The 12,285-nt window shown below is 46.1% G+C and overlaps 5 protein-coding genes across 5 annotated transcripts; all 5 read right to left on the bottom strand.

Annotated features, from left to right (window-relative positions):
* Positions 1–436: 436 nt before the first annotated feature.
* On the bottom strand, positions 437–929 carry L199_004029 (uncharacterized protein; the record flags this gene model as incomplete). The annotated part of the gene is made up of 4 exons (XM_064889757.1): positions 437–499; positions 571–616; positions 678–808; positions 879–929. The coding sequence occupies 4 exons, from the start codon at positions 927–929 to the stop codon at positions 437–439; spliced, it is 291 nt and encodes a 96-aa protein (XP_064745829.1).
* A 649-nt stretch (positions 930–1,578) lies between these two features.
* On the bottom strand, positions 1,579–2,233 carry L199_004030 (uncharacterized protein; the record flags this gene model as incomplete). The annotated part of the gene is made up of 4 exons (XM_064889758.1): positions 1,579–1,656; positions 1,751–1,802; positions 1,933–2,078; positions 2,210–2,233. The coding sequence occupies 4 exons, from the start codon at positions 2,231–2,233 to the stop codon at positions 1,579–1,581; spliced, it is 300 nt and encodes a 99-aa protein (XP_064745830.1).
* An 894-nt stretch (positions 2,234–3,127) lies between these two features.
* Positions 3,128–3,658, bottom strand: L199_004031 (uncharacterized protein; the record flags this gene model as incomplete). The annotated part of the gene is made up of 1 exon (XM_064889759.1): positions 3,128–3,658. One exon carries the CDS (start codon positions 3,656–3,658, stop codon positions 3,128–3,130), a length of 531 nt encoding a protein of 176 aa, XP_064745831.1.
* Positions 3,659–5,581: 1,923 nt separating this feature from the next.
* On the bottom strand, positions 5,582–5,939 carry L199_004032 (uncharacterized protein; the record flags this gene model as incomplete). The annotated part of the gene is made up of 2 exons (XM_064889760.1): positions 5,582–5,694; positions 5,768–5,939. 2 exons carry the CDS (start codon positions 5,937–5,939, stop codon positions 5,582–5,584), a joined length of 285 nt encoding a protein of 94 aa, XP_064745832.1.
* A 408-nt stretch (positions 5,940–6,347) lies between these two features.
* L199_004033 (uncharacterized protein) lies at positions 6,348–10,231 on the bottom strand (the record flags this gene model as incomplete). The annotated part of the gene is made up of 6 exons (XM_064889761.1): positions 6,348–8,429; positions 8,484–8,841; positions 8,895–8,998; positions 9,062–9,263; positions 9,344–10,088; positions 10,150–10,231. The coding sequence occupies 6 exons, from the start codon at positions 10,229–10,231 to the stop codon at positions 6,348–6,350; spliced, it is 3,573 nt and encodes a 1,190-aa protein (XP_064745833.1).
* Positions 10,232–12,285: the final 2,054 nt, after the last annotated feature.

Raw genomic sequence — 12,285 nt, forward strand, 5'->3', positions numbered from 1 at the left:
GAGTCTTGGAATGCATACATATATATATATATATTCTTCGCTGCACGATATACAGGTGTCAGCAAGTTGATGATCATTTGATCATCCGGTAATCCGGTGAGATCGACATGTACTATATCGAAGGAAGTCATCTGCCCTTAACTTCGAGGATAGAGGATGTTGAGCTGGTCAGTGTATTTAACGCACAGGTCGTGTATGCATAGCTAATGCAGATCTTTGAAACATCCTCAATCAGCCAATCTGTTGTGCTTATGCGCTGCAACTCGTGTAATCATCGATCAAGGCTCAAGCCAGAAGAATGCAGAAACCAGCACAACCGTCGTGCTAAAATTCCTCCCCCGATCATCTTGCATAGTCCAGCACCTACAATTTATAACCGATATATTGCCCTCATCTCTTCCAAAGCAACCTCGGCAAACCTCTTTTATCTGGTGGACTAACCAAGCCAGACGATAGCGTAGATCTTCCTACCAGAATGAACGTCAAGTTCCTTGCAAGTCTACAATTTTCCACGGCCACGGCATGCGATCAGTGTGAATCATATCACAACCTTTTGACAGGTTGACTCACTTCGTCACCACTCAAAGGTTGACCTTGCAAACTATCAAGGGTGAATCTGTTTACGATCGGCATACTCATCAGTAAGACCACTTGTGCCAAAGTGAATACGGACTTACGAATATTGTCCTACGGGACTTCCTGGGTGGTTCTCTTCCACCCATCTTTCGAATATCCCACTCAGTGGTCCGAACGCTGAGATACATCCTTCCCATACGACGTGAGTGGGGTTTTGGGTCTTGTCGATAAACTGAATATCACATGATCAGCTAACAAAGATCAATTGAGGGATGCTTCTGTCGAGAGGTTTGTAGACTTACGATGAGTCGGACTTGTTCGACAAAAGTGGGTCCATCAATACAGCCTGACATGGTTAATTTCAACACGCTTGAACGGAAAGAGTATATTACCTGTGAGAAGTGAGCGAATACGGTAAGATGGTATGAAGACCACCATGCCCTCAACGAAGATCATTGTTCTTATATACCTTTTGGACGATGTATGCAGGGCGAAGCATGATGCTTCAAACGGTCATCACGGACAGTCATACAACACATGATATCCTTTCAAATCACGGACACTCGGTCAGAAGTAGATATTGATACTGAGTAGTCCAGATCAAAGACAGATCTGTGTGCGTGAATACAGATGAGGCAGTGTAGATGTAAATGATCTCACATACATGATTGAGCTGTGTGTAATGGCGGGGATCATGTGTGTAGTAGTAGTACGACTTCTTTCTCATTTATGCCAGTGGACCGGGAGCTGCTATGCCCAGTTATTCCTGTAGCCGAACAATGAGAATGAGAATAATGAGCATGAGAATGTGATGTATGGGCTGTAAAATGAGTGGAGAAGTTTAGCGTGAGCGATAAACGCAAGGAGTAAAACGAACTCTTCGATCAGCGGTCATGACAGATTCCGCTTGAATCTTGAAATTACCATCTTATGCATATATTATAAAACAAGTTCATTCCCCTATCATACGTCGTCTACTGCAATTCCCGACTCATCATCGACTTAATGGGCTGCTTTGGCTTTGGCTGAAATGACGATAACCTTCCAGTCTCTAGAGAAGTTAGGGAAGTCGGAAGGTTTCTAAGTACACATGATATATCGTTCAAATAGTCAGTATCTAAGTATGATCGTCTGAAAGTAGATTAGGTGTAGGGAAGGTGGACAAGCAACTCACGGATGCACCGTTGATGACGATAGGAGGGAAGTTAGGGGATTGGAGGAGGAAACTGACAACAACGACCACGAATGTCAGCTACATCACACCATAGCAATTGAAACCGGTCATTCTTCCTTCATATCTGCTCTACATTTCTTGACTCAATGATGGAAGTAGACGAATAAACGAAAGATACTTACGTGTACTTGTGTTTCTCCGAGTCCTCTGGGTGCAACTTCTTAACTACTGTATCGAAAGCCTTTTCGAGCTTTTGATCAGAATCAACATCGATCGTGACTTCGAACTCTGGTTCGGTCTTATTCTGATCTCTCGTAGCAGCGACGAACTAAGTCATACATACGTACACATCAGCTTAATATACCGTTTTGACCTCTCGGACAACCATTATATCGATAAGTCGTTTCAGTGAAGACCTATATGGCAGTGAAATTACGTTCGATTATCGGAAATACTTACGTGAACGGGGTATTTGACAAGCATGTTTAAGTGCCTCAGACTGAGATTATCGTAAGTTCTTGATTGCAATGATTCAGTTATAATTCGTTGTGGTTGTTGCTGCTGTTGTTGTTGTTGTGATTGTTCTTGAGAAAGAGAAAAAAAGCAGTATGAACGGACATACGAGTATATATGTGGAAATATAACACAGCCCTCGTCTCCTATAGATTGCTACAGCCTATCCCACAAGAGGAAAGGGGGGAACTTTGGAGCCCACTAGGAAACGCTAGATTCATCTTCCACTCAGATCCCCCATCTTCGTCACCCTAGCCCTTCCCTTTGTCAGTAGCAAAATGCCGCTGGCTATCGCGGCCGTTATCGGAACCAATCGCGTCATTCACTTTGGCGTATTGTGCCTTCCCTTTTCGACGCAATAGGGTTGGTCGGTTGACGTTGTTTGGTCTTTCGAGCTTAACCAGGACCTCCAAAGGGATCTTGGCTATGGAAACGGATCTATTCGCCAGGGAGAAGAAAAATCAAGGAGATTTATTGTCCAGGGTCAATTCGTAGATTTTCGACGAACAACACTCCCAAACCTTCAGTCTTTAGGCGAGATGCAATCTCACATCACATGACCTCCTTGTTTGACGCTGTGATGCTTGGCAGACCTTGCACTAGGTGCACGGGACAGAGCCTTTGTGCGACTTGAGCTTCGTGCACGGATAGAAATAGAGGAAGTAGATCCTGCATACTGCTATGCTATCCTCACGATAGCGGAGGTGATTCGTAATCAGGTCCGTTCTAGACCCTGAACCATTTCCGTAATTACGGCCGCTGTCAATACTGTACGAGTGGCACAACTGATTCATGCACAAGTCTGCAGATACCTCAACAACTTTACATCCGTGCAGCTTTGGACTGACCTATACATCACTGGTATTAAACTGCTTTATCACCATCGTCTTTATTGGCGGCACTGGCCAAACGTTTTGTTCTTTCAGCATCAAACTGTAGCAACTGTCTATACTGTTCGGAGAAATCATAATCGTCGATCGGATACTCCTCCACCGCCGCTGACTCCGGCGATAATGAGTCCCACTCGGTAATCAAAGCTTGTTGTTGAGGTGTACGAGCTTGGGCAGATTCAAGAGTTTCCCTGAACTTGTCTCCAGCCTGCGTCCACCGTTCGAGCTCATCTTCTATACCGTCTAGAAGCTCATTATGCTCATTATAACGATGCCAAAAGTCTTTCCGTTTACGGTTGAGCCTCCTGACCTTACCGATAGCTTTGCTTAGTTCCAGCTCGGCAGTTGCGGACATGGCACTCTCGAACGATGAAAAAGCATGCGGATTTTGACCATCGCTTCTTTGCGGTCCTGATGTACTGGTCAAGTTGATCGGCCAGCTCTCGTCACTGGCTGATGAGCCAGTTTGAGCTGCGGTCACAAGCCTCTCAGATTCGTCGGACATTTGTGCTGTAGATTTATTTAGGCTATCTGAGTTATACCTGTAAGTTGAAGATGTCAAGTCCTGGTTACTGTGATACAGATTCGTTTGTATATACAGAGAGGGGGGGGGGGGAATGCTTATACTCGCCTCGGCATTTATGTCCACAAATAGACTGGCTTTGGGAGCTTGAAAACAGAAGTTGGGGTGTCTGTGGACTCCTATGAAGATCAAAGTCATCAAGGGAAGACACCGAAGGCGTCATGGAATGATCTAGACTAGAAGAGAATCAGTACCGAGATAAAATTATTTTGACAGTGCCGGAAGTTCTGCCTCTTCGCAGAAGCCATGTTTCTAATCGCTATCATAGAAGAAGCATGCATGATAGGAAGATCCCTCATATGCATGAAATTCTACAGCAATCTGCGATCAAAGTCATCGTGAGACTCAATTTTCAACACTTATGTCCTTGAAGTCTATGATATCGATTCTAGAAAGCACAATCCTGATTGTTTTCTGCCTCGCGTGCAGTGGACAACCATCTTTCAACAGACTCTGCCCACTCTCTTCGAGAGCCATAACACAGCATCTGGGACTTCCACGATCCCTCGCCATTTTGGTTGTTGTCGACATGACTTCCTAGAAGTTCAAAGGCCTGATTACCATTTTCCAGCAATTGAGCCGCAATTTGCGCTTGGTCATTCCATTCTTTCTGACATGTGAGGAACAACGTGAGTGTGTTCAGGTCTTTCGTAAGCTTGTCAAGACCACTTTGCCAATGTGTTGTGAATCTATCTTGACCGTATGGCGTTAACATGAAAGGCACCGCAAAATCCCATTCTCTAGCTATCGTTGACTCCTGAGGATTCAGTGTGTCTTTCAGCAGTCTCCTATATATGTCGTTACCATGTCGTAAAGCCCTCAGATGGTCACATCAAAGACTCTGGATCCTTTGCTGGTGGTATTGTCCGCTCAAGGCATATGATTGCATCTTGCTAATTGTGGCTCACAGGTTTTGAGTCGCTGCTTGAAGTTGATAGGCATTTCGTTCGAACCTCTATACCTGTATTGAGGGGCTTGCTAATTCCCATATCGGAGTGAATACACAAATCAGTACAGAAGTGAATCCTTCTCTTCTTCTTCGATCGACAACGTGTTAGTCGAAGGCACGGTATTGACTCACCTTGGAAACATCCCATATATCATTTACCCTCACCCACATATGAGCCACCCCACTTTCCGCATCACCGGCATTGTCTCCTTCGCTATGGATGTCAGCAAGAAGATCACTGTAGTATTCATCGCCAATATTACGCTCCACGTTCACTATGATCTGATTCTTGTGTGTATCCGAATCTCCACATTGAGATTGACCCAAGGGGTGGTGATTTTGGTGGTAATTCGGCTAAGCTTCAGAGCATTCTTATTGCTTCCTGTGTACTGGCTGATACTTCCAAAAGGGTCAGACATATCAAATACGATGGTACATAATTGTACAAGAGAGGGCTTCGAGGTGTCAAATCTGTCAAACTTGCTCTGAGAATCACATTTCGGATTGAAGGATGGTCCACTCTTTGAACGATTGTCCAAGACATCGATCATCGTGTGCAGCTGAGCGGGTTTCGGAGCACCAACAGAAGCCCATCAAAGGACATCTTCCGTTGATCAATTCAAGCTTGACATATGACGAATATGCATTTGGTGACGGCTCACTTCTCACCTTCCATCTTGTCTACAATATGTTCGCCACCAAATATCACTCATTATCTACATCCGCTCCTCATTCCTACCCATTCAACCTCGATCTGGCATGCCATATTTATACCCTCCGTCCCTCACTGAGGTCCATCCTTACTGTCAAATATGTTAACGAGGTATCTGGAATCAAATCAATCAACAAGATACCCCCGATTGCCATCTAGTATATAGGAAAGAAAGACGATATGGTCACACAATCATGCTCACATTGATCACACAACAACCCCAGCATAACGAACAGTACAACGCCCCTTCGTTAGGTAGATTAGTATTATCAACAACGATAGGAGCGTTGGTGAATGCTATAAGCCAACTCGAAGGGTCATTCGCCACTGCATCAACTCAAAAGGGTGGTGATGATGGCGCGGCACTTACTCATCCTAGGTCGATCATCAGGTTGGTCTGTTACAGGTCTACTAACTCCTTCGTTTGATGGCGCGGAAGTCTCAGCTGGAGGTGATGGTTTCGGTGGTCCAGAATAATTTGGAGGATTGGTAGGATCTGTTACCGGTGATGAACTCGCTTTGTCCGCTGAATGTTGGCCCATGGTAGAGTAGCGTAATCTGGAGTATAAGCTTATCTGGATCTCAAGCAGTCAAGGCTGCTACGATACTCTAGTTGCTCGTGATGATCAGGGATTCAAGAATTCAGGAATTCAGGTATGTGTGGTGATTCTGTATCGTCAATCTGTACGGTACTATTTTGAGATGTGTGTTGCCATGGCTACTGTAGCTGGGATCTTTCGGATTATTGCGGAAGATATGAACGACGGGGATCGGTCATTGTTTACCGTCCTATATGTAGCCTTGTATAGTGTGCGTGAGAACATGAAAACTCTTCATCATCCTCATCATCCGGCTATTGGACCTAATCCAAAGAAACCTCAATATGCATCAATTCGTCATGGACATGGTACAACATATATAATCCTTCCTCACTCGTGATCATGCATCCTTCAATCTTTCGATTCGACAGCTTGTATTCCATCATTTTGCGCATTAGTAATACCATCATCTTCTGCAACACCACTAGCATGATCATTCGCTATCGTATGGGTAGTGGAGATATCCGGATTCGGTGAAGGTGGTACACTCTTTATCGTTTTTGCTTTCAGCGCTTCCTCATTCTTTGCTACCAGACTCCTCAGAGCGTTCTCGGCTGTCGAAGTCGTTCCGGGACTTTTCGATAAAGCCGACTCTATCTCGACAGTTCTTGGAGAGGTGATATCGATATTGGGAATTTCATTAAATTGAGGATCGGTAGTATCAATTGACGGTAACGCTGCAATCGAAATTGATCTTTCAGCAAGTTCCGGTCGAGAGGCTTGCGGAGGAGTATCATTTATCTGTGATACATGGTCAGGTTGCTGTGGCAACCCGCTTTTTGTGTTCACGTTGGTGCTTGAAGCTGCGGGTGATGACTTTCGAGGAGGTAAAGGAGGTGGTACGTCTGAAGGTGCAGGTGTTGAAGGTTTAGCCGGTGAAGGGATATCCGGTGAATTGCTATCTCCGACAGCACTGTCTTGAGTGGGTCGAGAGGACTCTTTCGATTTCCTGGGTGGAAGTGCTGGAGGCGCTCTTGATTCCTCTGCATGGACATCCTCGACCCGTTTCTCTCTAAGTCCATCCTCCGTTGACACCTTCCTAATCATAGGCTCAGCAGCATTATGACCTATCCCTGTGACTTGACCAGGTCTTTTCGGTACTCTAGGTACGACCATAGATCTTCCAGAAGTAGGTTGTACAAATACCGGTGCCGTATTGGACGTTCTTCTGGTATGTGACGGAACAGATGTAGACGGATTGGAAATTTGCGAGATGTCGTCTCTCACTACTCCGGTTGTCGGCTTCGATGAAGGTGGCGACCATTTCGGTGGAGAAGCAGAAGCGGGCGAGGCAGCCGATTTGGGTGAAGCGAACAAACTGGGTCTGGAGCTCGAAGAAGCAGATCTGCCTCTTGAGGGTATAGTCATAGGCACGGAGGTAGCGCCCGCATGAGCAGCAGCATTCAATCTATCCTGCAAAGATCGGTTGGGCGAGGTTGAGGCTGATGATCGTTCATCCTCTCGAAAGTCCTCCTCTGGAGGCCGGTATAATGCTGGCGGACGGTGTTCCTCTCTATGCTGAACACCTTCCTTCATAGCTTTACGCTTAGCCGCCAGTCCAACACCCCATTTCTTCAGACTGTCTCTAGCTGTTCCGACCTGAGCTTGGATTGCCTGTTTGTCACGAGCTCGGAGACTGCTGATGAGCGAAGCGGTTGAGCTGTGTGGAGCGGCTGACGGTATAGTTCCGGTGCTTGAGCTTGAGGTGGATGCGACAGATGCATCCGAAGCTCGGGGCTCACCCTGCAACGCACGAATATTGATATCGCCTCGAGGAGTGGGAGTGGGTGTGCTATCAGAGGGTTGAACGGCTTCAAGGGATCTTTTCTCCTCTTCTGACAAAGGTGCAGTGCTAGATGACACTTGGACAGCTGCGATCGCTGGACTGTTCGTGAAATTAGCATCGACTAGAGTGGGATCTGACAGAGCTGTGCCCTGAACTTCGGAGCTGTTTGACCTTTGCCGCAACTGGTTGTCGTCCGAAGAGTGCTTGAAGCCCCCAGTGACAGTCTGTGCGGTAAGTGAAGGTGGACGAGCTGATCCAGTTTGCGCAAACCATTTCTTGGTGGCTTGGACGGTAGCAGCCGTTCTGTTTGTAGTGCCGTTACTCAGTGTAGGTGGAGCGGTATCTGTGCGAGGTAGACCAAGTTGAGGTGCCTCTTCAGCTTGTCCCAGCTCGTTGATATCGATGGTTCTGGACTTTAGAGGATTCCTTTTCCGTAGACTTGAAGTACTGGGAACAGCCGAAGCCGGGTCTTCGTTCGACGTCTGAATTTCTGATTCTGATACAGGTACAGCGGTCTCCGGCTGTTCCGTTTCTTCACCTCGTTTAATCTTGCTGGATTCATTGAAGATACCACCGCGCACACTCATCTTGGCAGTGTCGAAGAACGCAAGATCGTCCATATTTGGTAGAACCACAGATTCTGCGATCTATAGAGACTGTTAAGCAATGGGTCAAGTGAAGACAGCGACAGAAGCACTCACAACATCCCTCAACTGTTTCTCAATCGCCTTCAATACCATTCCGATCTGGATCTTTCGCTCACTAACCACCGGAATGATCTCAATGTCCATTTTCGGCATCGAAGTAAACCCATACCAAATTCTGTTGCTTGGAGGTTTCTTAATCTGCATGACCAAATTACCTTCTAAGGATTTTACGACTACAGCTAGTACTAGATCGACCACGTAAGGCTTGAACCCTGTGGGGATAGTTGCAGTCGTAGCGATAGTGATGCGGACATGAGAGTTGGGACGACTAGGATGAGATCGATATTGCATGTGCGCTTCGAAAGCCGCTGTACCTTCTGCGGTAAGATCCTTGAGCATAGGTTTGGAGAAACTGACAGGTTTGGTCAGTCTAGCAAGTCTAGAAACAATGTAACCTTGACTCACAATGGTGGTGACGTGCCGACGTTCACCTCTCTCACTACTATTGGACCCAAGAATGAAGGCCGATTCACCCGAGTGAGTTTCTTCATCATTTTGGCGATTATAAACTGCGTTCCGCGAGAATCAGCTTTCCAGGCTTGTACCAAAAATCCAATAAACCTGTGGCTCACCTGTTCGAGGGCTTCCGTTCTGCATAAGGAGAAAAATATCCTTCCAAGCATTGCGTTGAACCATCTCATCGGTATGGGATCTGGTTCAGTATCGATGGTGTCCACCAATGCTTGCATATCCCTCGATTCGAATACTTCGGATGTTTTGGCTTGAGCGGCTTGTGATGAAGCCTCGAGAAGGGCGAGGTACCAATCCTCCATTCTAAGATCAGTCAGCTTGTCGTTTCAGCAACTAGGTGTATCCAACCCATAACAACAGAAGGGAGACTGGGTACCACTTACTTTATATTCGACTTGGTGAACAAGAAGATCGGTTTATTCTCCAGTTCTCTCTCCTTTCCTTCCTCACTCCCCACTTGTGTATCTTTACTAACTAAGGGTAATCCCTTTTTCTCTACCCCCTTCGCAACTCGCAAGACCACCGCATTCCGCTTGGAGAACATCTCAGCATCTTTGCCCTTAAACCTCTTCCCATCTTCCCTTTCGATCCTAACGGTATATTGATCTACACCGAGAGCAGCCACACAATTACTCTGAGATTCATCTTCATATAAGAACAGTACAGATCCCTTGAGCACACAGAAGAAGAACTCTTGAGGAACCGGTTCTTTCCTTGATGCACGAGATTCTACCATCGATCGATACGTTTGAGCTATACGAGCGGAGTATGTCGAAGGATTGTTGTTACTGGGAGTGGTTGCAGTGGATGTTGTCGATCCACTTGTGATAATTGATTCTGTATCTCTTTTTTCTCCCTCCTTTTCTAGCTCTCCGTGTTCAGCTTCATCGGCTGATTCAGCACTTGTACCGGTCGCTATAGCATTCTTTGATCCAGCACCAGCACTGAGAGGTTTGAATTGACGCCTCACTGTCAACCATCCCGAGATTGGCTTGTCACCCATCGAGGTCAACGTCTTGCTCTTTCCAATTTGTTCATCTTTCTCTTCTTGACCTTGCAATTCTGCTTTTTCGACTTTGAACGGATCCGGATCTCCTATAGGCACCGAACCGTACTTGTATACGTAGACTATGGTAACGAAGATCATCAGTGACTCGATACAGAGACTGTCACAAGCTGCTTTACTCACCGACAGCAAAAACTACTACCAACGGTATAAAAGTTAGACCTCCAAGAACGTATATGACCAACCACTGAAACGGCCACCACATCTTGGGGTTTCCTGGCCGAAAGACTGGGCTTAGCGGCACAAGCTTTATAGGCCAGTCTATAGATGCTACAGATAGTGGTCAAGTATGACTTTGGATGAGCGAGATCAGTTGGATGCTGGGTGCACCTTGAGCTGACATTCGAATTTGTTCATCTTCATCATCTTCATCATCCTCATCATCCTCATCTAATCAAACACGTATCCAGCTCGCATGGGGCCCATCAGATGACGTAGCAACGGAAGGGATATAGGCACCTGAAGGGTGGGCATTTTTAGGCGTGAAACTTCTCTGCGCGCCTACTGCTTTTTGGCCTCCTCTCCTCACGCTTATACTGTTGGCTTACTGAGGCGATTTGTACCTGATCAAAGTGAAGAGCGGGATACCCCCTCAAGGTTGTTACTTCTGGGATAACCTGATATATGTCCAGATCTTGGACCGATTTCAGCGCAGGCCGTGCGGATCATATTTCGGGTCTTTCAGCTCTTCATTTTCGGTTTTCAGACTGCCATGTGAATCTTGGCAACTATAATCAGCCAAGGAACATGGAGAACAGATCCCTTACACCTTCACTCCTCCTCCGGCTGATGGATTGACGAATCCGTCATGGTCTGATGTAGATCCTGAAGGCTGACATGGGTTTCAAGCCAGTGACAACCTCATACGCCAGCTTGAGCGTCTTGATCCCCTTGAAGCAGATCGCACGCGCGAGACTACCTGGTCTGTAACCTGTCTGAAAAGCGCCTGTGGATGTACGGTGAGTACCACGCACTCTTCTGACTGACTGCCTATTCGCTTTGAGAACGCCTCATACATACGTGGCCTGCATGAACACCTTGCCACGCGTAAACAAAGTGTACAGTACCTGATAAGGTACGGAGAAACTCGTACCTGTCGATCAGTTCGTTAAGCCCTGAGACAGACAAGACGAAAAACGAAAAAAAACTGATTTCGGTAAGAAACGGAGATTGAATCCTCACAGTCTGACCTTGTTCCTGCGGGTTGATTGCTCTCATCCTGAAGACTAGGCGCCCATATGACAAGTGTTCTCATCCTGTGCATCCGCCCACCCCGACTGTCCTGGGGATGAGCTGTCATTCTGCAATAGGCAACTTGCCAGTTTGTGAGGAATGTTCTTTGTTCAGATCTCGAAGAATTAATTCACGTCGATCAGTCTCGTAATCTGTCGATCTTGTTCAAACCCGAAAAGGAAAATATTTACTTCGTTGCTGTCCGAGAAAGAAGCGAAGAAGTCATTGTTGCTGCTGTTGTTCGGGGATCTATGACCGCCCTCCCACCCACTATTTCCCTCCAATCACCGAGCAAATCATCGAAAATATGTGCATGCTTTTGGCGAAGTACGCTACAAACGCTACAAGAACTTAGGATATACCACAAAAGGTATCAGCCATTTGTCTCCCATTACACCACGTCATCAGATCATTCGAAGATCGTTACCAGAGTCTTGTCTCGGATGAATTACCTAACTCAAAGAAAATCTACGTGGTTGTGGTTGAGGGACTTGACTTTACCCGAATAACGATAAGTTACCAACTTCCCTATCGGTGAGACATTCCTGGCTTTTTTTGGGCTTTTTTGTCCTGTCATTAAGACATATTGATCGGCCTATATCAATTATCCTGTCGTACTCTTACTTATCGTCTGGCAACCATGCAGAATACGTCTTGTACAGTTGCCAAAAATACCACGATAGACGTTGGGACATTGAACGTTGTTCCTGATTAGATGTCTAAATGAAAGTTTATTATCCAATTCAAGCTATACAAGTCTTGTCAGTTGAAACCGTTCGCTCGTCATCATCTATCCCACAAATCCCACGCTTCTTTCCGATCACCATCCTCGAAAAGCATCAATTTTTTTCGTTTTCGGCCCCCATAACCGTCGAGATCCTTCACTGCTTATATCAATCATCATCGAATAAACAACATAAACAATACCTGTCATATCAAACTTCACCATCTTACATCTATCAACTTGCAAGACAGCAGCACAAATTCACAAACCTTTCCATCGACTACCAGCCCAATCTGGCTTAC

The sequence above is a fragment of the Kwoniella botswanensis genome, chromosome 1 (genome assembly GCF_036426115.1).
Source record: "Kwoniella botswanensis chromosome 1, complete sequence".
NCBI lineage: Eukaryota > Fungi > Basidiomycota > Tremellomycetes > Tremellales > Cryptococcaceae > Kwoniella > Kwoniella botswanensis.